The 25,303-nt window shown below is 47.0% G+C and overlaps 2 protein-coding genes across 4 annotated transcripts; both read left to right on the top strand.

Moving 5' to 3' along the window:
* Nucleotides 1-2,694: 2,694 nt before the first annotated feature.
* specc1la (sperm antigen with calponin homology and coiled-coil domains 1-like a) lies at nt 2,695-15,538 on the top strand. Of its 3 annotated transcripts, none has more exons than XM_015971870.3 (16): nt 2,695-2,910; nt 7,180-7,342; nt 7,427-7,562; nt 7,638-9,271; nt 9,385-9,592; nt 10,177-10,250; nt 10,612-10,787; nt 10,914-11,077; nt 11,254-11,372; nt 11,450-11,540; nt 11,868-11,957; nt 12,036-12,195; nt 12,319-12,421; nt 13,463-13,579; nt 13,660-13,719; nt 15,300-15,538. In XM_015971870.3, exons 2-16 carry the CDS (start codon nt 7,217-7,219, stop codon nt 15,387-15,389), a joined length of 3,348 nt encoding a protein of 1,115 aa, XP_015827356.3. In that variant the 5' UTR covers nt 2,695-2,910; nt 7,180-7,216; the 3' UTR covers nt 15,390-15,538. The 3 variants fall into 3 exon arrangements, with proteins under 3 accessions (XP_015827356.3, XP_015827354.3, XP_054587198.2); XM_015971868.3 differs by having other exon boundaries at nt 12,033-12,195; XM_054731223.2 differs by having other exon boundaries at nt 11,868-12,195.
* Nucleotides 15,539-20,834: 5,296 nt separating this feature from the next.
* adora2aa (adenosine A2a receptor a) lies at nt 20,835-24,474 on the top strand. The gene is made up of 2 exons (XM_070546354.1): nt 20,835-21,400; nt 23,237-24,474. Exons 1-2 carry the CDS (start codon nt 21,063-21,065, stop codon nt 24,249-24,251), a joined length of 1,353 nt encoding a protein of 450 aa, XP_070402455.1. The 5' UTR covers nt 20,835-21,062; the 3' UTR covers nt 24,252-24,474.
* Nucleotides 24,475-25,303: the final 829 nt, after the last annotated feature.

The raw sequence follows: 25,303 nt of genomic DNA, 5'->3' as shown, positions 1-25,303 counted from the left end.
AGTGCTTTTTGAAGCCGTGCTGAGAAGCAAAAGGAAAATCATTCCAGGAAGTAAGCCCTGATTCATCTATCCTTGGAATGTTTTTGGTTCTGTTTATCTTTTCAGTTTCAAAGCTGTATTTTTCTCTATTTAACAATCATTTCCACATATTTTCTAGATTCTCTCTGAAGCTTTTGTTTAGCTGGAGGTAAAATTTTGCTTTTTCTCTTTTTTTTCCAAGTTGTTTCTCCCCTGAAATGACAAAAACCCGAAACAGAGGAAACAAAAGCATCCTCTGAAATGTTAAATGTTTAATTGTGAGACATTCCAAGTGCAGCAGTTCACTCACGCCTAAAACCTCTGATGTATTCAGTGGCCTCTTATTTTTGAAGGTCTGTGAAAATTCAGTGTAAACATGCACATTTTTTCCAAATCACTGCAAGTAGTCAAACAAACTAATCCTGTCTTTGAATCTCATTAATTGAGCAATAACTCTGTAGGAAGACCACTGTGTCGCGTATGCTTGATTTATGTAAAACCCTGCTAATGGTTTATTTTTGAGTCTTTCTTCTCAATAAAAATGTCTGACAATAAATCAAATCCTCTGAATCTACTGTTGTGTTTTTCTCACGTGCACAACACTGTGCACGAGCAGCTGTAGAGTTGTAATGAAACCATCACCTCTGAAGCATGCTGGGATCCAGCTGTTGCCACATTCTCCACTTTCATTTTACTGTTGCAGTTCAGCCATTGGACAGGTTTGTATGCTTGCTTGAAGATTTTTTCAGGATTTAGACCATGTTAACCCAGAGGAACTGGTGTGGTGAAAGTCCTGTGTAAATGAGCTGGATGACCTCTACCTGCCCTGGTCACTGTGCCTGAACATGGGGAGGAATGGAAACATCAAAGCTATGAGCTCAACAGTAAAGCAGATCATGGCAACCTCAATACATTTTTGTGACATTTTAAGTAATTTTTTACACATCAAGCCACTAAGACTCTGCTTGCTTCTCACACCAAACCCTCTTGTCAGGAATCTTGGAGTGACCTTTGACCCAGCTCTCACCTTGGATTCTCATGTCAGTTCTCTTGTTCGCTCTTCCTTCTTCCATCTCAGGAACGTTGCTAAGCTGAGTCCCATTCTGTCCCGCTCTGAACTTGAGACTGTTCTCCACACCTTCATCTCCTCAAGCTTAGACTACTGTAACTCTTTTCACGTGTCTGAGCAGAATCTCCCTGAACCGTCTACAGATGGTTCAGAATGCCTGTGCTCGGCTTCTGACCAAGTCCTCCAAACACACCCACATCACCCCGCTTCTCCTCCAGCTTCACTGGCTGCCAGTCAGCTTCAGGGTTCATTTCAAGATCCTGGTCCTGGTCTATAGGGCCTTACATGGACAAGCACCATCTTACATTGGTGATCTTCTTAGTCCCTACACCCCCAGCAGGTCCCTGAGGTCCAGTGACCAAAGCCTACTGGTTGTGCAGCACCAGGCTAAAGACCAAAGGTGACAGATCATTTGCTGCTGTGGCCCCCAGACTCTGGAACTCTCTCCCCCTGAGCCTGAGATCAGTGGACTCAGTGGTCTCCTTTTAAAAGCAGCTGAAGCCTCACTTGTTCAAGCTGGCTTTTGTATGACCTTCTTCACCACTCTCTCTTTATTCTGCTCTCCCCACCTATTCCACCTTCCTCAGGATCCACTGATTTCCCTCTTTCCTATTCACTCTCTCTTTATTTACATTTTTAATCACAATTGTCTATTTTTGCTCATTTTAAATATATTTTTACATTTTTTGTTTTTGTGAAGCGCCTCGTGATTTTTATCTTGAGAGGCGCTATAGAAATGATCTTTTCTTCTTCTTCTTCTTCTTCTTCTTCTTCTTCTTCTTCTTCTTCTTCTTCTAAGATGATAAACATTTGAGTGTACATTGTAATGATGAATCGTCTCTCTATTTTTAATTTAAAATGAGTACACATGGAGCACTCTAAGCCTCTTGAATTATTTGTCATTCAGATGCAAAAAAATAAACCCATGTCTGTGGATCTTAAAGAATGTGGGTGGGAAACCTGCTAAACTACTCCTCCTTGACCAAAGTCCTAAAGAGCCCCTTCAGGGGGCTGAAGAGCCATAGCTGCAGGCTGAAGAACACCAGATCACAGCCTTTATACTATCTCTTTTATCTTTGTCTGGCTCCTCTTCACCCCTCATTCCCTCCTTCGGAAGCATGTGTTTCATCACTGAGTCTGATTGAGTTAAAATCATCGACATATATAGGTTAAAATAGAGTCAGAGAGCTCGCAGATGCTCTTGCTCAGAGAGCAAATAGAGGTTGATGGAATTTTTCATACACAAAGTGCAATATATATATATATATATATATATATATATATATATATATATATATATATATATATATATAGATAGATAGATAGATAGATAGATAGATAGATAGATAGATAGATAGATAGATAGATAGATAGATAGATGCAAAAAGTGTCTTGTTACTCAATTTTGTTCTAATTAACCAAAAAGATTTTTGAAACTGCTGCAATTTTCCAGAAGTGGCCATGGCCACCCCCATCCCTTGGGGGCGCTCTTGTTAAGCAAGAGTCATTCACACATCATTTGCTGTAAATCTACCATTCTAATACTTTTCTTTGTAACTTTCGTGGCACACGTAGGTCCTGGTCCTGCTCCAACAATAGTTTAGAGATAAGAGTGAATTAATCATGTCATGTCCCTCCTGGTCAGGGTGATGTTGCTGACGTGATGCAACCAGAGGGGGGCGAGAGGATCATCCAGAAAGGAGGTGATGTCCCGAACCGATGCTGCCTGTACAAGCAGCCGGATTATCGCTGTGCAGACCACAAATGGACATTCGTCTGGCCGTAATTTACATGTCAAATTGGGATGATTAGGGAAACCAAAGGTATGATTATTACTTTATGTGTTTACTGAAATAATTCCTTACTTTTGTCCCAGCTATGCTAACCATGTTAGCTCAGTGATAGCGTTAGCTACTTGAGCTTCTTTATAGTTTAATGTGGTCAAATAACTCCGATAAAGACACAGTAGTCACTCTAAATAGATGTAAACCTATAAAGACGCCTTGTTTGTGTTAAGAAAAATAATATTGTTTTATGTGCAGAATCGCTCGTAGTTCAGCTGTCAAGCTAGCTAATCACGTAGAAAATATTTTTCAAAATAAATCCGTTGTTTCAGTCATTTCTAAATGATTGAAAGTAATGGGCGTTCACGAGTTCATTGGCGTTTAAATCGACCAACTTCAACTTCCTTCATGATGACTAGCACTAAGAGATTTCGTTCAACTCTGTTGTAGCGTAATGTTCATTAGCGATATGACCTCATGGCTTGACTAGTTTTTCACTTTCACGTGAATATTTTATCCTTGTAGCCATATTATCACAGACTACAACGCCACAATTGTGGTTCATGCATATGTTTATATTTTCACACGCTGACCTTTTATGTGTCATAGATTCAGGTAACGTTTTAGTTGTGCCAACGTGTCTAGCTCTGTGCTTTTGTTTTGAAAGCGCAATACCAAACCGGAAGTTACTTAAGCTACGTGCCTGACAACACAATCAGCTAGCTAGCTGGGTTATTAGTGAATTACCTTAAAATAAAATGTTCTTACTCCACAGCGAGTCCCGTTTGAGTCCCTTTTGAGTCTGTGCGTCAGATAAAACCGCTTGGATGCCATTTTGTTAGTTTTATAGCTGTTTTTTGCCTCGGTGCTTTTTTGTGGTGTAAATTTCACAAGCATCTGAGAAGAGGCAGTTTTCTGTTTCATTCCTGCACATCTTCTCCTTAGCTGATAAAGAGGAATTGATTAAATCACCACTCTACTTGTGAAAATATTTATCTCGATGCAGATTGTGACCATCAGGATCACACAGTGTAATCTTTTAGGGCATTTTCAGTCTCTATCTGAATAATCTGACGGTTGATGCTGAAGGCTGGGTTGTAAAAATAGATAAATGACATTCCAGCCGTGTCTAATAAAAACAAAATGCTTTGGTAAACTTGAGGCTTGGCTGTCTTTCCGTCCCAGGCAGACCGATGTCGCCGTGCACAGTCAGCCCCGTTAAGTTGACTTTTGAATTTTTATTTTTTTTATGGGAGACGCCACCACAGGAAGCTGATGTTATGACAAGGACATGCCTCCCTGCAGTGAAAGCATAAATAAGGGAGGGGAGCAGTGAAGGGGTATTTACAAGACCATACCACCCCCCACTGCCTTCTCTACCCTGACTCTTGTCTTCCTCTCAGGCTCCTGTGAAGGAAGACTGTGCTCCCTAGTTCCTTCAGTCATATCCACTGCATTCATTAAGAACTCGGATCAAGTAGGCCTGATTTCAGTTGGGTCAAATGTCAGTGACCTCTTTATTGCTGAACAGCACATGCTGGTCATGTAGATAATTGTGTTGACAACAGAATTGCTTCTGATAGATTTAGGCATTTTTGTTCTGTGTTGTTTAACAAGACGTTACCCATTTTTCCTTTGGATGCCAAAGTCAGCCCAACGCTGTTCAGTGACTCACATGCAGAGAAAAACAGGATGTTTTTATCCTCTAGACTCAAGACAGCCTGAGGTGTGTTTGGATGCAAATATACACAACTATACATACGTCTTTCAGACCCAGTGAAGAAAGGCCGTGCTCCTTTTTCAGTGGCACAGGAGCTAAGTGCTCACCCTGTAATCGGAAGGTTGCAGGTTCGAGCTCCACTCAGTTTGTCGCTGTCATTGTGTACTTGGGTGAGACACTTAACCCCCCCCTTGCCTACTGGTGGTGGTCAGAGGGACCGGTGGCACCAGTGTTTTAGCAGCCTCGCCTCTGTCAGTGCGGCCCAGGGCAGCTGTGGCTACATCGTAGCTCATCATCACCAGGGTGTGAATGACTGATTGTGTTGTAAAGAGCCTTGGGGGGTTCCAGGACTCTAGAAGGCACTATATCAAATACAGGCCATGTGCCATTTTCAGAAAAGGTTGCTGCAGCTTGGTAAAAATGTCCCTGACTGTTGTGGTTGATGCACACAGACAGCTGGGACCAGAGACAAACAAGGAGTTAGTTGAATGTCCTGATGAGAAAAGCAAAGTTTGGTCACGTAGAGCAGAGTTCACTTAAGGTCATGTTTATTTATTTTAGTGTTGACTTTTTCGTCCTGCGTGTAGCACGACTGCTTCTCCATCATTGTAAGGTTTCATGTGGAGCAGCTTCATGTTGCTCCAGTGAACAGCTGGTAAGCTTCAGATCTTATTAGTGATCGTTCTGGTCATTAAAGAAACATCTACGCCCTAAATGGGGTTGTCCAGTGCTTTGCTCATAAATAATAATCACTAGGAACATTTTTGCCTCTCATAAATTCCATTTTGATGTGTGCTTGGAGATTCTCGACATAAAATGAACTTTCCAGGTCTGTTTTCCTTCCTCGCTGATCTCCAGCGGTCTGAGATGTTTACCACCTGATTTTTCTGTGGTCCCAGTTGCTGCTCACTTGTCTTCCAGCTCCAGTTGGATTGAATTAAATGTTAAAACTAACTAAACTAAATTATTCTAGATTATTTTTTCTGACACTACAATGTTTTTGTAATTTGTAAATTTATCAGTAATTATTATTCAAATCATCTAAGAATCAAACCGCATATTTCATTTCTCTGCATTAGTTTTGGCTGCATGCTGGTGCTGTTTCCTCCCAGTGAGAAGGTTTCAGGTTTTAATCCCGGCTGCAGCCTAGGGTTTTCTCTGGGTACTCCGGTTCCCTCCCACAGCCAAAAACATGCATGTTAGGCTGACTGGAGAGTCTATATTGTCTCTGTGTGTCCCTGTGATGGACAGGAGACCTGTCCAGGGCCTCCCTGGGCTCTCACCCAATGTCGGCTGGAGGAGACACCCACTCCCCGAGACCCAACTGAGGAGAAGTGGTTAAAATAATGGATGGATGTATTTGTTTATTAATGACCAACCAAAGGCAGACCCACAGAGCAGCAGCGCTGGGAGGTGTTCTCTATTTAAACGTGGAGGATTGTTTAGTTCGTGGTATTTTACTAAAGCCTTGTTGAAACTCAAATGTCCGTTTGAGATAAACTCCGCTTTTTTAGGATTGTTGGTGGAGAACGCTGACGTTCAGCCTCATTAGATTTTTAACATAATTAAACAACATATGCTGGCTTTATTATTAGTTTATTATTAGATGGTAAAAATGGCCTGTATTTGATATAGCGCCTTCTAGTGTCCTGGAACCCCCCAAGGCGCTTTACAACTTAACCAGTCATTCATACCCTGGTGGTGATGAGCTACGACGTAGCCACAGCTGTCCTGGGGCGCACTGACAGAGGCGAGGCTGCCGTACACGGGCACCACCGGTTCCCCCGAACACCACCAGCAGGCAAGGTGGGTTAAGTGTCTTGCTCAAGGACACAGCGACAGACTGAGCGGGGCTCGAACCTGCAAACGCGGGGCAAGCGCTCAGCTCCTGTGCCACCGTCGCCCCGTTATGAGTGTTTACAGAAGTCTTGATGTATTCTCATATCATGCTTTCAGATTCAGCCCAGCATGTTCTCAACAACCTCAGCTCCTCTGTTCATCTACTCCTTCCCTCTCTTTGCTCGTGTCCGCGCCGAGGTTCAGCTCTCGTCTACAAGCTTTTGTTTGATGCTCTGAGCCAAAGTCAACACCTCGTTTGCTGCCAAATGAATACGTTTACTGTGGAGGTAAAAACTCCAGCGTCAGGCTCTTCTCAGGCAATGTGTGGAAGAATGCAGTACTAATTAAAGACGCGTCTTTGAACGCAGCTCAGAGCGTGGAAGTAATCTGTTCTTCAGGTTTTAAAATGAAACAATATCATGAGCAGAGTGGCCCTAACTGTACCTGCCTGCTGGCGACGGCTTTATCGGTGCTGGTGCCTCTCCCAGGCGCAGCAGAGCCATCTTGTGGAGGCAGTGACGTTTGTTACAGTTGTGTCACTGCAACAAGGACACATTCATCAACTCCCCTAACCCTGCCTACCTCTCATACCTCTGAATAAACCTCACATCACAGAAGTTTTTAGATTTGGTCCCGGCAGTGGAAAAAACAAGTCTCCGCGGAAAGAATTCCTCTCTTGGAAAACTGGAGCCATCGCTGCTCGCCCTGACGTGCGTTACCGTTCTCCTCCCACCTTCCTTTGTCTACAGACTGAGCTGTAAATGCGTCTGCACCAGAGAGCTCAGCATGAAGAAGTCTGCTCGGCCAGCGGCGAGTAAGGTCAGCGGAGATCGAGGGAAGTCTGAAGCTGCTGCCCCCGCCGGCACCGGGAAGTCTGCAGCCAAAGGCGTCGCTGCTGCTCCTCTGCCCAAGGTGACCCACATGAGAGATGAGGGACTGAGCTGCTGGGTTTGCTGAATGCGGTTTGAATGTTGTGTTGTGTTGATGTGCTTCCAGGTGAAAAGCAGCGATGATCTTTTAGCAGCTATGGCTGGGGGGAATCCTGCATCCAGCAGTACTGCCACTAAGACCAGGAAGGCTGCCTCTACTGGAAGTGCCGGAAACCTGGAAAGCAAGCCAAAGACGACTTCAGGTTTGTACCCATTCAGTTCTACAGGTGAGTCTGTCCTCTTCTGTGTCCAAACTATAAATGTGCTTTTCTGTCTAGGTTCTGTGTCGAAGCGAACAACAACAACGAATTCCAAGGAGCCAAATTCATCTCGAGACCGCCTTCGAACATCAAGGACTTCAGCTGCTAAGAAGCAGCTGGCGTCGGGGGCAGGAGCAGCAGACGCCGCCTCTGGAAAACGCTCCCGGAGTCAGATCCACGTGGTGGAGTCAGAGAGCCGGATGTGCAAGTCTAAGTCAGACGGTCAGATCAGCGATAAGGTGGCCCTGGAAGCCAAAGTCAAAGACCTGCTCGGTCTGGCTAAGAGTAAAGATGTGGAGATCCTCCATCTCCGCAGCGAGCTGAGGGACATGCGGGCCCAGCTGGGCCTCGGGGGTAAACACCCCCCTGCGCAGGAAGAAGCCGGAGAGGAAGAGAAGCCCCAGGTTTCAGCCATCACAGCTGCGGACGTGGAGTCCACTTTGATTCTCTTACAAGAGCAGAACCAGGCTATCAGAGAGGAGCTGAACTTGCTCAAGAGCGAGAACCGCATGCTGAAAGACCGGCTCAACGCCTTGGGCTTCTCCCTGGAGCAGAGGCTGGATGGCTCAGACAAACTTTTCAGCTACTCCTCCCTGAGTCCAGACCTGGTAGCCAGCAGCGCACACAGCGACGGTGGCTGCACAGGTACGCTGACTTCGTCCGTGGAAGGCTCCGCCCCCGGCTCTTTGGAGGATCTGCTCACAGGACAGCAGCATGGAGGCTCCGCAGACAACCTCGACAGTGAATCCAGTGAGGTCTACCAGGCGGTCACCTCCAGCGACGATGCTCTGGATGCACCCTCTGGAGCTTCCTCGTCATCAGAGTCCGAGTGTGCTCAGAGCGCCGAGCGGTCCAGGAGGGGCAGCAGTGGCAATGCCAGCGAGGTGTCGGTAGCATGTCTGACTGAACGCATCCACCAGATGGAGGAGAACCAGCACAGCACGTCTGAGGAGCTCCAGGCCACTTTACAGGAGCTGGCTGACCTGCAGCAAATCACCCAGGAGCTGAATGGAGAGAACGAGCGGCTCGGAGAAGAGAAGGTCATCCTCATGGACTCTTTGTGTCAGCAGAGTGACAAGTTGGAGCTCTATGGTCGACAGATCGAATACCTGCGCTCTCTTCTGGATGAACATCATATATCTTACGTGTTGGAGGAGGATATCAAGAGTGGTCGCTACTTGGAACTGGAGCAGCGCTACGCAGACCTGGCAGACAATGCCCGCTTTGAGAGAGAGCAGCTGTTGGGAGTACAACAGCACCTGTCCAACACGCTGAAGATGGCTGAGCAGGACAACGCTGAGGCCCAGGACATGATCAGAGCCCTGAAGGAGAGGAACCACCAGATGGAGCGCATTCTAGAGTCGGAGAGGCAGGATCGAGCGGCCTTGGCGGCGGCGCTAGAGGAGTACAAGGCGGCCATGAGCAATGACCAGGCAGAGCTGAGCCGCTGTAGAGCCCAGCTGGAGCAGGAGAGGCAGCGGGTGGCCGAGTTGTACTCCCTCCACACGGCAGGGGACAAGAATGACATCTGCCAGCTGCTGGAGGGGGTACGTCTGGGCAAAGAGGAGGCTGAAGCCAAGGCTGCAGCGATGCAAGAGCAGCTGGAACAAGCACATGTAGAACTCAACCAGCTGCAGGAGACTTTCAGCAAGGTTAGTGAGACCTCTCAGGCTGGTCCTACACAGATGTATTTCCACTTTAGTCCCTCAATTGTCTGAAAGCTTGTAGTTAATTTAAAGAAGGATTCTCCTCCTTGTGTCTGCAGCTGGACAGAGAGTACAGAGACTTCCAGGAGCAGGTGCAGCAGCAGATGGCTGAGCAGGATCGCGCTCTGGAGAAACAGCGTGTGGAGCTGCAGGAGAAAGACACAGAGATCGCCGACATGAAGGAAACCATCTTTGAGCTGGAGGATGAAGTAGAGCAGCACCGAGCTCTTAAACTCCACGACAACCTCATCATCTCAGACCTGGAGAGTAAGCGGGCCCAAACCCAAACCTGATCGAACCTTTAGTTTTGTACTGGAGTGAGCTGCCAGCCGGCGGCGGTTGTTTAGTCAGCCCCACAGGAAGCAAGCAGCAAAACCAGCGTCACACTTTCTGTTGAGTCTCTTTGCAGCTGCAGGTGCACCCAGTCTGCAGGTTCATGGACCAGTACCACCGCACCAGAACCCAGGAAGATGCATCCAGTTATTATAGAAGTATCTTCATTAGTGGGTCTGGTGTGGCCCAGGCTGCAGTCATGCTGGAGTTAGGGTTAGATGTCCCACCTGCACAGGTGTTGATGCAGACACACTAAACATTTACTTATTTGAGGCTGAAGAATAAGTGCAGATAAAAGAAAGTTTCTTTATAGAAAAAGTGGAAAACAATACAAAGTATTTGTCCTTCGATCCATTTCCTTAATTTTATGACCCAGACAGGAATCGATGAGTCGTATTTTATGTAACAAATCCTAATCTGGTAAAGTTTAGATAAGCAGAAGCACGTTTAGGCATGTCTGAGTTGTGTTTTAGTGTCAGCCAACATCAGGCATGTGTGTTTGATTTATTTTCTTTCAGATTCTGTAAAAAAGCTACAAGATCAGAAACACGACATGGAGAAGGAAATTAAGACGCTTCATCGCAGGCTGAGGGTAAGCAGACGCTCACACTTGGGGTGTGTGTGTGTGTGTGTGTGCACGTATTACTGCCAGCAGAGTCCACCCTACTGCTGCTCGGTTATGTGACTGCGGTGTTGTGATAAAGGTGAAATCCCGGGTTTGTAGTATTGCACAGCTCAGCGTAAACTGAAGGCTTTAAGTTGCAGATTTAAATTTGAAAAGGCAACAGGATCTGTTCTGCCTGTGGAAGGTTTACCGGGCCGTAAGTGTTTTAATGAGACGCCTGATTTTCCAGCTCCCATCCAAACATTTGTAGACAGAGCAGACCAGGGGTTCTGGAGCTGCCTTCTGGGTCTGGGCTCACACTCAACACGCCGCTGTCTTTTGTCCACAGGAGGAGTCGATGGAGTGGCGCCAGTTCCAGGCCGATCTACAGACGGCCGTGGTCATTGCGAACGACATCAAATCGGAAGCACAGGAGGAAATTGGAGATCTGCGGCGTCGTCTGCAGGAAGCTCAGGAGAAGACAGAGAAACTGAGCAAGGAGCTGGACGAGGTCAAGAGCCGCAAGTAAGAACCGAGGAGTGGAGGACGGTCCTCCGGTCACGCTGACTCGGTCCTCACAGTGCCTCCTTCATCTCTGTCGAGTTAAAGTGATTGTAAACGTACGGACTGTTCTGTGCTGTGTGTCATCAGGCAGGAGGAGGAGAGAGGAAGGGTGTACAACTACATGAATGCAGTGGAGAGAGACCTGGCAGCTCTCAGACAGGGTATGGGTCTGAGCCGGCGCTCCTCCACCTCCTCAGAGCCCTCCCCCACCGTCAAAACGCTCATCAAAAGCTTCGACAGTGCCTCACAAGGTACGGCTTTACCAGAACGCCCTGTTACTGGTGATGGTGGCTTCATTAATAACATAATAATAGTTCATTTTTATTATCGGTGCAATTAGGTTTATGCTTTGATTTGGCAGCACTAGCATGCTGGATTTAGAAACAGCTCTGGTTTCATGGTGAAACCCTCCTCTGTTTTAATGCAGGTCCGCCCACCAATGGAGCCTCTGTGGCCCCAACAGTCTCCGCCCCCCCGTTACCCAGAACCCCCCTGAGCCCCAGTCCCATGAAGACGCCCCCAGCAGCAGCTGTTTCTCCCATACAGGTACCCGAAGCCACCAGCCGGTAGCTGTGACGAGGTTGTGTTTTTGCTGAAGGTCTTTGTTGTTCGGACTGTTTCAGAGACACTCCATCCCGGGGTCTCTACCCACCAACAAACCGCTCTCCTCCCTGAGTGATAAGAGGCCCAGCTACACGGACATGAGCATGCCAGGTACTTCCTTGTTTCTCGTCGTCACGACAGTGAAGTGGCGCTCTTCCGGTCTCATGACATCCAGAGTCGGCGTGTCCCTAGCATGTTTAGAGGAGGGAAGTGAGGAGGCCTGGACGGTTAAAGTGGTTTATGTGAACGTGCTCTTTTGGCCATAGCCTCCCATGTTGTTTACTTTTCTCAGATTTATTGTTTTCTTGCTGAGCGAAGCATCCTCCAGCGCCGGTATTCCCCGAACTCATAGAGACTGGAATGTGGCTCTTTCCTGACCTGCTGCATCAGTTTTCACTCACACAGCAGTTTCATGTCCATCCTGTGATGTGTCCACAGCTGAACACCTTCTCAGGGGAACCTCATGCAGCCGGCCCCCTCCTGCCCTCCAGAGGGTCTCCAACATGGACTCCACTAAGGCCATTTCAGGTCAGACACCTTCTGAAGCTCGGTATGGATCAGTTGGGAATCGGTTGAGTCATGAGTCTGCCCTTCTGTCCCCAGCAGTGTCACGCAGGAGCGGTGAGGACATCAAGAGGGACATGTCAGCTCCTGATGGAGCTTCCTCCTCCTCCCTGATGGCTATGAGTGCAGTTTCCTCCCCACTCTCCCTAACGTCTTCCTCCCCCACCGCCTCCATCACCCCTACAACACGCAGTCGCCTCAGGTACCACAGCTTATACTGGAGACGTAGCGATCTCGGCTCAGGTCCTGCCTGAGCAGATGAACCAGATTCTCATGCAGAATGTCTTTTTAAAATATGGCTGCCATGTTTCTGCCTCCGCCACAGAGAAGAGAGGAAGGACCCTCTATCAGCGCTGGCCAGGGAGTATGGAGGCTCCAAGAGGAACGCTCTGCTGAAGTGGTGCCAGAAGAAGACTGAGGGCTACCCGGTGAGAGCCTTCAAACCGGAGGGATGAGGATGGTTCAAGCACACTTCTGTCTGGTGTTGACTTAAGCTTGGTTTATGCTTGATGCATTCACTTTCCGCACGGTGATGCGGCTCGCGGATGGAACGCGCTTCACAACTCGCACCGTTTATGGTTCATGCGGCTCGTCTCTGCGGTGAGCCAATATTCTCCCAAACTGTAGGGGGCAGCATGGAGCTCTACATGGCATGCATCCAATACTACACCATAGTAGAAGTAAAAATGACTGTTGTTTACAACATGGCATTCCAGCATTTTTAACAGCGTTCTCGTCTTTTCCGACAGTGCGAGCTATTTCTCTCCAAGAATTATTAACAACATGTTGATCACGGTGATCTCTGAGAGCTGAATCATACAAATGTCTGTATTTACGAACCTCTACCATACTAGTTACTGCCGGTCCGCCATGTTTTTCCGCGTCCGTCTGTCCGCGTGGTTAGAAATTTTCCTAGGTGCGCGGTGCGGAAAGTTTGGGCCGTGCGGAGACGCGGTGGAGGGGCGTGGTTGTTAAAATGACGCAATTTCGCCGCGCGGAGCTGTGCGAGTCAAGCATAAACCAACCTTTAGAGCCCTTCTGTTGTCTAGACGAGACAGGAACAAAGCCCTGATGGACACTGAGCATTTAACAGGATGCAGGTCTTGGTTACCATGGTGTCCTGAGTCCTCCCCAGGACGTTTGGGCCATTAAACACAAACACCAAGCATTTATTTCTGAGTGCTGGGAAGGAAAATGATGAGGAGATTTGAGCTTGGAGCCCCGGTGCGTTTTGGGTTAATGATGTCTGATGTCTGAGCAGATGATGGATGAGTAATGCTGACTGTTGACATAAAATCCCAGCGCTGCGTTCAGATTAAGGAGCTGTCCCTCTGTTCAGCAGCGACCCGTTAGATCTGTGATAAGCCGCTGCTCTCGCCAGGATCAGGGATCCGTCTCCCAGTGTCTCTTTCGTTTGGCTGTGAAATGTTGTCAAAGTAAATCCAAGTTTAAATGTCTTTTCCTGTCAGAACATCGATATCACGAACTTCAGCAGCAGCTGGAACGACGGCCTTGCCTTCTGTGCTTTGCTCCACACCTACCTGCCTGCTCACATCCCGTACCAGGAGCTCACCGGACAAGACAAGGCAAGTAGAGTTCAGAGCAACCGCGCGAACCCTCATCAGGTCATCAGCCCTTCACTTTACCTCTCACCCTTTATTCTCAGAGGAGGAACTTCACCTTGGCTTTCCAGGCTGCAGAAAGCGTCGGCATCAAATGTACTTTGGTGAGCTTGCTTCTTATTTTGAATTAAAATGTGTTTGTTTGTTTTTTCCTCTGTGAGCCAAAGGCAGTGAAACATTCACAAACCTCTCCTCATGCTCAGAATTAACACCGAGGCATAAAGTTGGTGCACGTTTAAAGGAGCAGGAAGCAAGCTAGGTCTGTTCAAAGACAGAAAACAAACCGCCGAGCACAAGAGCTGCTCAGAAACCTCACATCTGGTGCACAGACTTCCTAGAGCCACTCATGTCCTGCTCTGCACGAGTAAACTCGTCATCCTGCACAAGAAAGGGACGAGGTTTACTAGAAAATCACCCTATTTTTCTGTCTGCAGACAAATCTAGAAATGACATCAGAGGGAATTTAGTTTTGAAATGAACTAGTAAGAAGTTTGATGGGAATTTGACAGAAATCAGTAGAATCAAAGTATTTTCTGATGGTGATAGGAAGGTGGTGAGTCATTCTAGTAATTATTTAAGGTGGACTGGATTTGTTTCCTTCTCTATCAACCCCTTAAATCCCCCAGCAAGGCTGTCCCTAATTACATTTTTGGTTCTTTTTTAAACACAGATAAGGTTTTTCTTTACCTTGCTGACGGTTTGTTTGCCGACTGCAAAACTTCCTCAGAGCTGACGCTGATGGTGGCGTCACTTCCTACTCCGTTTATCCGCGGGCAGCAGAGGACGTTGTCGCCCTCTGCTGCCCGCTCTCCCCTCTCCGACGATGCAGTCCCATGACCCCCAAATTCCACTACCTCCGCTCCGCTCCGACACGAACGCCGGAGCAAAATCGGTCCCGTTGTAGTCAATCAGAGCAATTCCACTACTGCGGCCGTGCTCCGGCAGTGTGGCGCCGTGCGCCGCCCTCTGTTCCGGCGTCCGGCAAAAATAGAATCGATCCTATTTTCGCCGGACGCCGGAGCACCTCCGCAGTAAATGGACAGAAATCACAAACGCCCAACAGGAAAAGGAGCAAGCACAACTTCCGTTTTTCACAATAAATCGATAAACAAAAGGCGTCTTTTGTTTCATATGCACAGGTTTATCAACTTTTAACAACTATCAATGGCGGTTGAACTTTAAATGCACAAAAGTAAGCCATAAATACAGTTTCCACTATCAAAGTAGTCACACTTTGTTGATCCAAACACTGCTGATCTCTCAACACACATGATGGGCAGATTAAACAGTTCATTTCGATGCTTCTCCCACACAACGGCCGTTTGGATCTAACTTCCGCGTTTATTGCTCGGACTGTATCGCAAGATCTCGAAAATCCCGCGCATGCCTGTTTGTGCACCTCAGGTCTCCGCACCGGAGCGGAGCCGTTGTAGAGCGGGTACCAGTAAAAACTGAGTTCGGAAGCGAGCGGCTACGGAAGGCGGGGGCGGACCGGAGCGGAGGTAGTGGAATTTGGGGGTTAGTAAACTCCATTGTCTCCGTTCATGGTCCCACATCCACGTCTCCTATACGTCTCTATAGCTTCCTTTATCCATCTTTTGTATTTCTAGCCGAGTGTCCCTCATAGATGTCCACAGCTCGGACAGAAATCCCATGTTTGACGTCGTCTCCTGTTTTGTTTCAGGACATTAATGAGATGGTCCACATGGAGCGGCCGGACTGGCAAAGCGTCATGACGTACGTCACAGCCATCTACAAGTACTTTGAGACCTGACTTTCACCGGCTTACCCACAATGCACCTGTAGCACAGTCAGAGCCACATCAGCCTTCCTGAGCTCCCAGCAGCTCTGCCTCCCCCCGTGGTCACGTTAAACCTCACCGATCTCATTCCACAGCAGTCGTCGTGCTCGTCTGCGCCTCACACACACACAGCGTGGGAGCGTCTGCATGTTTACTGGTGAATGAGCACGCCACGAGGAGCGACGCTAACGAGGAGGAGGAGCTGAAAGCAACCAAGTCTGAGTGCCTTTGTCCTAAACGTCTCGTCCTGTCTCCAGGACGTTGGGTCTGTCTTCCACAACCAGGTTATTCTGAGAGGAAGTGGAATATTTTCTCCGTTCATTTTGATGATGGGTGGATTTTTATCCAAATGTGTTACCGATGTGGGAAGTCCCCTCGACTTAAAAGCCCCTCCCTTTGGAAAGACGCTGCCAGTCTTCTGGACGTCTCTGTGTGAATGCCTTTCAAAGGACCAAGTGCCTGTGTGAGTTCTGATGCAGGAAACCAGGAAACGAGCTGCGAGGAAACAGTTTGTAAAGCTGACCGTTCAACAAGTTGCCAAATATGCTTCAGAGACGTTTCTATTTTATGTTTTTTAACTTTTATTTCCAGGATGAAACGGATGTGTTTGAAGCACAAAAGCACCATTTCAGCACCACTAACTCAGTGGAGTCAGACTCGTGTGAGCTCTGCAGGCTTTAGTTAGAACGTTTGGCACATAGAACACACGGCATCACCATGAGGTAGTTCAGTTCCAGCTTTTTCCATCAGAAACATCTCACCCATGCACATATCTGTTTCAGGAACGATTTTAGAAGGTGTGTTGGAGGGCCAGCGCCGTTTAACTGGTGGTGCATGCTGGGAGAACGGAGCCCAGAAGAGCTGGCCCAGGGTTTTTTAGCATCAGCTCTGACTTCATAAAGTCTTTTATGCAGATCAAAATACGAAAGCAGACAGACTGATGTTCACCTCTAGTGGAAACGGGCCAGTCCTCCATCTTTAACATCCTAACATGAGTGTGGTGATGCCATGCGACTCAATGTCAAGCTCTCTAAACCATCAGAACCGACGTCTGAACGAATCATTCTGTCACTGATTTATTCAACTTTTGGGTCCTTTCTGTTTGACTGGTCCTTGTTAGACCAGGGATACTTGCACTGGTCTGAAACCAGTCTCCACCATTGCCCTCTAACTGCTGTGTGTGCTAAATGTGCCTCGACATTACCATTCTCTATTTATTTGCATTGTTTCTTGAATGACCTGCGTTGTGTGCGTGTCTGAACCGATTGCACGCCCAGTAAGTAGCTGCACTGAGATAAGCTCGTTTATATCACTCATTCCTTGCCTTAAGAGTCCAGCCGAGGCTTCTGCTACTGAAAATGTGACGTTTTGAACTCTGCTTTCCTGCCCAGGCACGTGTCTCAGTGGGACGGCCTCGCCTCTGCCTGTGCCTCCTTAGAAACACTATTAGTGATGATTGTGACACCGCTAGGGTCTGGGTCCACGTGGAGGCTCAGCTGTACGCTGTCTGTAGTGTAGGTTTGGCACAAGACCCTGGAAAAAAAACAGCCTGGGTGTTATTTAGTGTTGGTGTTTTACTCTGAAGCTGATCCTGGGTCAGATGGGCCCGGCAGTGATGTAGAAACAAGCTACATTATGGGTAAATGCCGCTCATCATGCTACATTTATTATTATTATTGTTTACTTGAAGCTAAAATATCCACTAAAACTGCTTTAATTTGGCTTATTTTTTTGTTGCCTTTAGTTTTACAAAACCACTTTTGCTGTTTGATTATTTTTCTTTTTAGTATCACTGATTAATAATGACAATTAAGACTGAGTGTATTTAAAGGAACCGATCTGCAGTATTAGAGATGCATCCTGATAATCAGCTGAAGTGGACTTCAATAAAAACATGAACACACGATTGTTGTCTTGCTGTGTGTTTGATCAGGAGAGAGCTTCCGTTTGGATGAGTGAGTCTCCTCCCACACACACACACACACACACACACACACACGTCTGTCTATCATAGTGAGGACAATCCAGTGACTTAAAAGCCAACTGGTAAGCCTCTAAAAAAAGTGAGGACCCAAAAAAAATGTCCTCACTTTGTAAGGAAAATTGTCCTCAGTATGTAGTAAGTACAAGAACACACACACACACACACACACACAAATGTCTATCATAGTGAGGACCATCCACTGACTTCCATTCATTTTTGTGACTATTATGCATAACCCTAACCAATGCTGATCTATTCCTAACCTTAACTAAAACTTAACTCAACATCTCTCTATAACCAACTGGTAAGCTTCTAAAAAAGTGAGGACCAAAAAAATGTCCTCAGTCGGGAAAATGGTCCTCAGTATGTAGTAAGTACAAGAACGAACACACACACACACACTCACTCAGAAACATGAGCGTGTTGGAAGGAGAGAGAGACGTCACGTTTCTTTACGTCCTGGCGGAAACTCGAGCTGCAGCGGGGACCAAAGCCGGTTATCAGCGCTAGTTTTGGGGCTTAGAGAGTTTGGAGCATCGGGAAGGTAGGTCCCTTTTATCTCTCACTTCTAAGATCAGAGAAGCTTCGGTTTTCCAGAGAACTCCGTTACTCCTCAGGAGTGATGCTTTCCAAACGGCACTGTGAATAAACTATAAACCTTCTCGTGGTTAAGCGTTCATTCTAACACCTACTTGTGTGTTTTAGTTATTTGAGCTCCAGATCTAGGCGTTAAAACTCAAAGCTGAAGGATGAAACTGCTCCTCTAAACCAGTCCTGTCCACAAACGGTCTGAAATCACCAGATTAATGTTTCTGGTGACTTTTACGCATGAAGACTACAATCACGTTTGATTGAAAAACATTGTTAGATCGACATGAATGTCAGATCTCTGTAGACGTGGGACAGAAAATGGTTTTGTTTGTTTAATAATGGAAAATATTTTTGTTCCTGTTCTATGAACGCTGCAAGTCCTCTAGTCAGCGAGGACTTGGGGTTTTATAACTATGCATGAGAACCATGTCAGGCTCTTCTGTTCAGACATTTTTTATTTCTCTGAATTTCTCTGAGGTCTCATTAGTAAAATGCCTGTCTTTATCTTAAAGGTGTGGTTGACTGGTAACCATTTTATTGATTATTCCCGATTATAATCAGTCACTCTTCATGCAGACACATGAAAATAGTTTCCTACACCTATCTCCTGCTTTAGCTTCTGGTATAAAATAGACGGTGAAACTCCAGGATTAGAAAATCCTGACAGATCTACGTCACACTGTCACTTAAAGGGACTTTATGGAGTTTTGAATTTTTATGCTCGCGATTGCCCCCTCAGGCCAAAAGTGTAACGGCAGCTTCAATAGTAGGCTCGTGCACGAGGCGTGCATGCTGTACGTGCACACTCCTTAATGAAAATAACAGCTGAGATAGTCCTGTGTGTGTGTGTGTGGCCTGGAGGACAGAGGACAGGAGAACGCGTAGCTAATTAATTAAATAATTTGGTTCTGTACCATTAATGTAAAAAAGAAACTCTAAATAAACTATGTTCACATCCAGTATTGAATCTGGGCTTCATCATGAGAGTCCGACGTCTTACTGGGTGAGCTATAGCATCAGTGACGTCTTTTGTATCTGTAACATTTATATCCTTGATGACAGCTGAAACAACGTTCAAAGAACGGTTCAGAGCAAAAATGGCTATTTTGTTGCTAATTTGCAGGAAATATCTAGAAGAAAGTAGCTAAGGGTCCTCAGAAATGTAGCTAGGTTCATCACTAGGCGTTAGGAACAGCGACGAAGTCGCTGAGTTGGCACTGCCTCACTCTCTGCTGCTAAAGCTATGGATAGCAAAAGCTACGGGCTATGCCTGGGCGTGAACGCGCATGAAGCAGCCTGCTCGACCCGAGCAGCTCTCTTTTTCTGTGATTTTACAGAAAAACAGGCAATCACAGTAAAAATGCCAGGGCTCATTCTACAGGACCAGGGCATTGCAGGAGATTGTATGAAGAAGACATTTAACTTCCATAACGCCTCTTTAACGTTCATGGGGTCAGCCATCTTCACTCACGACGGGGAAGGTTGTTGTCGGTTTAGCGTCCAGACAAAACAGCAGAGGACGTCTCAGCTAGTAGAAGCTAACTGTTAGCATTAGCGACTCCACCACACAGCAGAACTCTTCCAGGCTTGAGGTACTTGTGGCGATAAAACATCAACCCTGCAGAGCAAACTGAGTCAGTGACTGAGTCGTGTTGCAGTTAGCCAATCAGAGAAGAGATGTCCAAATATCAGGAAATAAAACTACAAATCCTGTCCTCTGAAGCTCAACTCTGATCTGGCTCACTTGTAGTTCCTGAAAGATCTGTTGCATTTCTAATATTTTGAGAAGGAGAAGTAGCTGAAGAGTCGTTAAGTAAAAACTGATACCAGTAATTTCCAATATTACATTTTAATACCGATATCGGCTTATAAAATCAAACATTCCTGCACTAATATTATTCTGAACTTTTGGGACTGAAATAAAAATACATAAAACGTGTTTTAATCATATGGAGGACTCTGTAGAGGACAGTCTTGTTGCTTTGGGCATGTTCCTCTTCCAGGTGGGATCCCACTTCCCAGACTTAATCCCAGGAGTGCCTTGTATTTCTATTTTAGGACAGCTGTCATGGGAGAATCACTGCTGTCCTCAGTTGTCCACAGTGTCCCTTTTGTCCTCACATGGCTGTTGATGCATCTTTATAATCTATAGAAACATCTGAGCCATCAAAACATCTCTATGTGAGACCGGTGCAACAGAAGCCGACGTGAAAACACGAGCTGTGACTGTAAGAAGGTCTTTAACTCGTCTCAGAGGGGGAAGCCTGACTGGGAGAGCAGAGACCTTTATGTTCCAGCACAGCTGTTATCTCTGAAAAAGCTTTTCCTCCGAGGGAGTTCAGCACCACAGAAACATGGTGTCTCGTATCTGGGACTCTCTCTGAGATAAGAGAGCATCCTGATCTTTTAGGATCCGCTCCTGCGGACCGAGACGACTCCCGGTGTGAGAAAACTGGTCCAGCGTCAGTGACCTTCAGAGTACCGTTGTACCACAGCGTGTGATTTCTGGTGACGCTGCTGTCGCTCGTCTCTGCTCACATGCACAGTGAGACACAAACTGCCCCTCTGCTCCTCTGCAGGGTCAACAGGGGCTGTGTATAAAAGCATCAGCGGGCAAAACTTCCACAGCTCTGAACAGGAACAGAGACTTTAATAAAGACCCATATCATACAATCAAAGCAGGAACATCAGTTATCTGAAGCTAGGACAGGAAGTAAAAGTGTCTGAAAACCAGATCTTGCAGCCAACATTCAGTCACTTTGTTTAATACTGTTTTACTTCTGGTCGTCTGGCCTACAGCAGCGTTCCAGTGATGTCTGTCCATGGCATCATCTCATCCCGTTAAGGAATCATGGGAGAGCAGCGCTGATGGGAAGGAGCTCAGAGGGAGAGGAGCTTTTTCAGGATTCCTGACCAGTTTCAGCTGTTGGATCTGAGCAGATGTTTCTGTGCTGCTCGTGGACGTTTGAGTAGACACTGGAGGTGTGGAGGCTCAGCGGCTGGCAGGCTGCAGCTATGGACGTTGGGAGGCTTCCTCCCTCCTCATCAGTGACGTCACCGTCTGTGTCACCATGCCTGACGACCTCGCCGCCTCTGCCATCTACATCATCCTGGAGCTGCTGATCGCCGTGTTCTCTGTGCTGGGTAACGTCTTGGTCTGCTGGGCCGTGTGCCTAAACAGCAACCTGCAAACCATCACCAACTTCTTCGTGGTCTCCCTGGCTGTGGCAGACATCGCTGTTGGCGTCCTGGCCATTCCCTTCGCCATCGTCATCAGCACCGGCTTCTGCTTTAACTTCTTCGGCTGTCTGTTCATTGCCTGCTTTGTGCTGGTTCTCACACAGAGCTCCATCTTCAGCCTGTTGGCCATCGCCGTAGACCGCTACATAGCCATCAAGATCCCACTCAGGTCAGTGCACAAGAAGACTCCCGTCACTTGCAGCTAATAGCATTGTGTTAATTACTTTTAGAGAGCTGAGACCCTGCAGACACGACCTGAGGTTTAGTGAGGGTCTATCTGAATCAGAGCAGTAGATGAATAACTTTGATACTTTCACAGAGCTCAGACTGAACCCAGACCTGCTTTATAATCAGATAATATCATAAATATTACTAATTCTAATGCTGAATGACACAAACGTACTAGTACTGGCTTTACTGCGTCTCAAACTAACATTAAGATGTTTTTATGATGAACATCTGTCCAAGCTGCAGATGTGGGTTTGTGTTCTAGAAATTATATCAAACAACCAGTTACAGAGTGTTATTTTTATATCTTCATATATTCCTCCCCCTTCTCTACTACACTCTCTTAGTAAGCTAGCACCAATGTGGAGAACCTGATTTTACCCGTTCTGCTCTCCAACATCGTTTGTAGGGATTTTAAAGGTCTTGTCAAGTCCAGGGGAAGAGGGCAAGACTAAGCACACATCCCTGTGGAGCTCCTGGGGTTAGGACCAAGTTTAGGGGGATTTTGTTGCAGATCCTGATAGATTGTGGTCCTATTGTATGCAGAGGTGGGTAGAGTCATCAAAAGATTGTTCTCCAGTAAGAGTAGATTTACTTTAATCTAACCAAACTCGGTGAAGAGTAAAATAGTCTTTGGTAGAAGGCTACTCGAGTACTGAGCAGCTTATACCAGCTGAATTCATTTGTTAAAACTATTTAACCTGATAGATAGAAATATAAAGTTATGAGTAAACTCATGTTGTTTAAAGAAAATAAATAGTAAAAAAAAAAAATTATAAAAAACAAAACAATAGACACCAATCCAACTCTTCAATGGGTAATATATATAAATAAATAAAAATCTAAAGTAAAATACTGTATAAGTACTCCTAAATGTGCACTTGTTTCAAAATGTTACTCAGGTAAATGTAACTGAGTAAATGTAACTAGTTACTACCCACCTCTGTCTGTGTGATGCTGGGAGGCTCTCAGGAGAGTCCTAGCCCAGTTCACGTCGGATTGGGTTTTACCATGTGCAGTAATGATTGGCCTCTAGTCTGTTTTTGGCTTCTGGCAGTAAAAATCTCACAGAGATGGTTCATATTTAATTCCTGAACATGAAGGAAGTCTTGGCTGAATGAGTGAGTTCAAAAGTGGAGGGTCCCATGGGAGTGTGTCCCCCTGGAGCTGTGATAAATACAGCTATGATTGCTTCTGCAGGCTGTGCGATTCCCTGTAACACTCTGAGTAATCCGACTTTGCGGTAACAGCAGCATCAGACTTAGATCCGACCTACCAGGGTCTGCAGATATCTGATTAATAAGAGCTGCTGCAGCACGGGTTGTGGGTTTCACATTGGGACGCTGACCTCAGAGATTCACCGAGCCACGCAGCCTTCCTCTTCCACTCACACGGCTCCTTCCTTCGGCTGAGGAGACGCTACGTGAGGGTTCCTCTGCTTTCTTTTGTGTCACTAGTGGGATGGCTTGGCGGGGGGTGGAGGGGGGTCATGTTTTTGCAGCATTAACCTTTTGCTCTTTCACATCTTAAGAATGCGACAGAAACAAGCCAAACGTCTCAGCTGCTCTCCCACACTGCACACACTCAAAATAGACTCCTTCCCTTCAGAACCGCTGAACAGCCCTCTTAGTTCATCTCTCTCTTTGTGTAATTCCTGAATGGGAAGGAAATTATCTGTTTTGGAGTTTTTGCCATTGACTCCTGTGAGGATTTTCATCAGAGACGTCTCCCAGAGGACTCTGGTACTGCAGCTGACGTCTGTCCCGTCTCTCTCCAGGTACAACAGTTTGGTGACTGGCCAGCGAGCTCGGAGCATCATTGCCATCTGCTGGGCTTTCTCCATCATCATTGGTCTGACTCCCATGATGGGCTGGCACAAGCTGCCCAGGAGCTCTAATGAGACCTGCTCTCCGGGCCTGATTAGGTGCCTGTTTGAGGAAGTGGTTGACATGGAGTACATGGTCTACTTTAACTTTTTTGCTTGTGTGCTCATCCCCCTGCTGCTCATGCTGGCCATCTACCTGTGCATCTTCATGGCGGCGCGCCATCAGCTGAAGCTGATTGAGATGAAAGCATGCCACGGAGAGAAGTCGCGCTCCACTCTCCAAAAGGAGGTCCAGGCTGCCAAGTCCCTGGCCATCATCGTCGGCCTGTTCGCCATCTGCTGGCTGCCGCTGCACATCATCAACTGTTTCACTCTCTTCTGCCCGCAGTGCCAGCGCCCCCCCCTCTGGATCATGTATGTGGCCATCATCCTTTCTCACGCCAACTCCGTGGTCAACCCCTTCATCTATGCCTACCGCATCCGGGAGTTCAGGCAGACCTTCCGTAAGATCATCCGGCGCCACATCCTGGGCCGGCAGCCGATGCTGGAGAGCAGCGGCAGTGAGCGCAACTCGGCTCACAACAGCATCACAGACTCCGTCAGACTCAAGGCTAACAGCCCCAGCTGTGACCTTTTCACAGAGCGTAGCAACAGCTGTAAAAACTCCTACTGGTGCCCCACTGCCTTCTCACCTGTAGGGGGCAGTCTGGTGGCCGTGTCTCACCCCTCTCTGTCAGTGGTCATCTCCCACTGCCCTCAGACGAGGCTGCGTGCTGTGGATGCCCTCAGACAGCCTGAAGCCCCGCTGGCCCATCAGCTACAGCCTGAGGGGAGAGAGCAGGGCTGCACAGGAGCTGAGGTTCTGGACAGGAAGGACAAACAGAACCTGGACTCAGCGCAGATCTCACCGCTGTTCAACAAGCAAAACAGGAAGAAGTGCCTCTGTGAGTTGGGAAGGTTGTCCTGACGTAGGCGGACTCGGTCAAATCCAAGGTCAGCTCAGGCTCTGAGATGCACTGGGTGTTAGAGCCAGCGAGGACAATCAGCAAGGAGGAGGTATCCACATTTCAATCTGATGAGAAAAGGCGATTGTGCAGCTCATCTGGCTGCTTCCACAGCAGAACCCAGAGAACTTCTAGTCCTTCACCATATGTCTCAAACATGCATGTTTTCCTTCTTCTGAGCTGCAGCACCAGAACGTCCTCATAGAGAGAAGATGGAGGGACTGGTATCTGATAACGTCCTGTGTCACAGAGGTGAGCTGCCTCTAACACCAACACCCCGCTTCATGTCAGTAGGGCCGAGCTCCGATTGCAGCTGCAGCCATGAGCCCGTAGCCACAAATGGCTGTGACGGTCCGGTCTAGTACAACAGGGACAGACAGTTACAGTACAGTAACTGAAAAATGTGTTCATATTTGACGTTTAATCTGTGCGGCGCTCTGCCCGTAGCACAATAGCTGTTTCAAAAATGAACACATTTTTCAATTACTGTACTTGTAAACTGCCAAAACAAGTGTTGACCTATCAAAAAACCTTTAATGTAACCACAAGGTGTGGTTATGGAGTCCGTCCGGGCAGTGGGTGCTGTCACAGCAATTCATAGCTAACGCCATTGGCTGTTCTCAGCTACGAGATAGTCACAGCCATTTGTGGCCAAGGGCTCGACCTCCCTCCTTAATGTGGACATAACAAGTGCTTTAGGCTGGAGCCGACTGGTCCAGTGAGGGCTGAACAAACCCTGCAAACACTCCAGTGATGTTCTGTGTTCTCTCCAGGAACTCTGGCCGTCCAAGATGAGCTTTAATAATAAGGTCCAACAACAACAACAACATGTTTCTAATTGTTCTTTTATGGAAACGCACGTTTTACTTAATAAAGCAGCAACAAGCAGACTACTGTTTCCACATCTCATATCCTCTGACCATCAGATTTTATCGTGATTTGTGTGTTTTTCTAAATAAATGTAAAGAAAAGCAGAAGTTTTGCTTCTCCTTGCACCCACTGCTTCCTTCCTGTG

Source organism: Nothobranchius furzeri, chromosome 17 (genome assembly GCF_043380555.1).
Source record: "Nothobranchius furzeri strain GRZ-AD chromosome 17, NfurGRZ-RIMD1, whole genome shotgun sequence".
NCBI lineage: Eukaryota > Metazoa > Chordata > Actinopteri > Cyprinodontiformes > Nothobranchiidae > Nothobranchius > Nothobranchius furzeri.
This window is presented reverse-complemented; position numbering and strand designations above follow the sequence as displayed.

Coding starts and splice junctions, on each gene's coding strand:
- specc1la (XM_054731223.2), top strand. CDS start 7,217: ATGAAGAAGTCTGCTCGGCCAGCGGCGAGTAAGGTCAGCGGAGATCGA. Junction 9,593..10,176: donor CATCATCTCAGACCTGGAGA/GTAAGCGGGCCC, acceptor ATTTTCTTTCAG/ATTCTGTAAAAAAGCTACAA. Junction 13,580..13,659: donor AGCTCACCGGACAAGACAAG/GCAAGTAGAGTT, acceptor CTTTATTCTCAG/AGGAGGAACTTCACCTTGGC.
- adora2aa (XM_070546354.1), top strand. CDS start 21,063: ATGCCTGACGACCTCGCCGCCTCTGCCATCTACATCATCCTGGAGCTG. Junction 21,401..23,236: donor GCCATCAAGATCCCACTCAG/GTCAGTGCACAA, acceptor GTCTCTCTCCAG/GTACAACAGTTTGGTGACTG.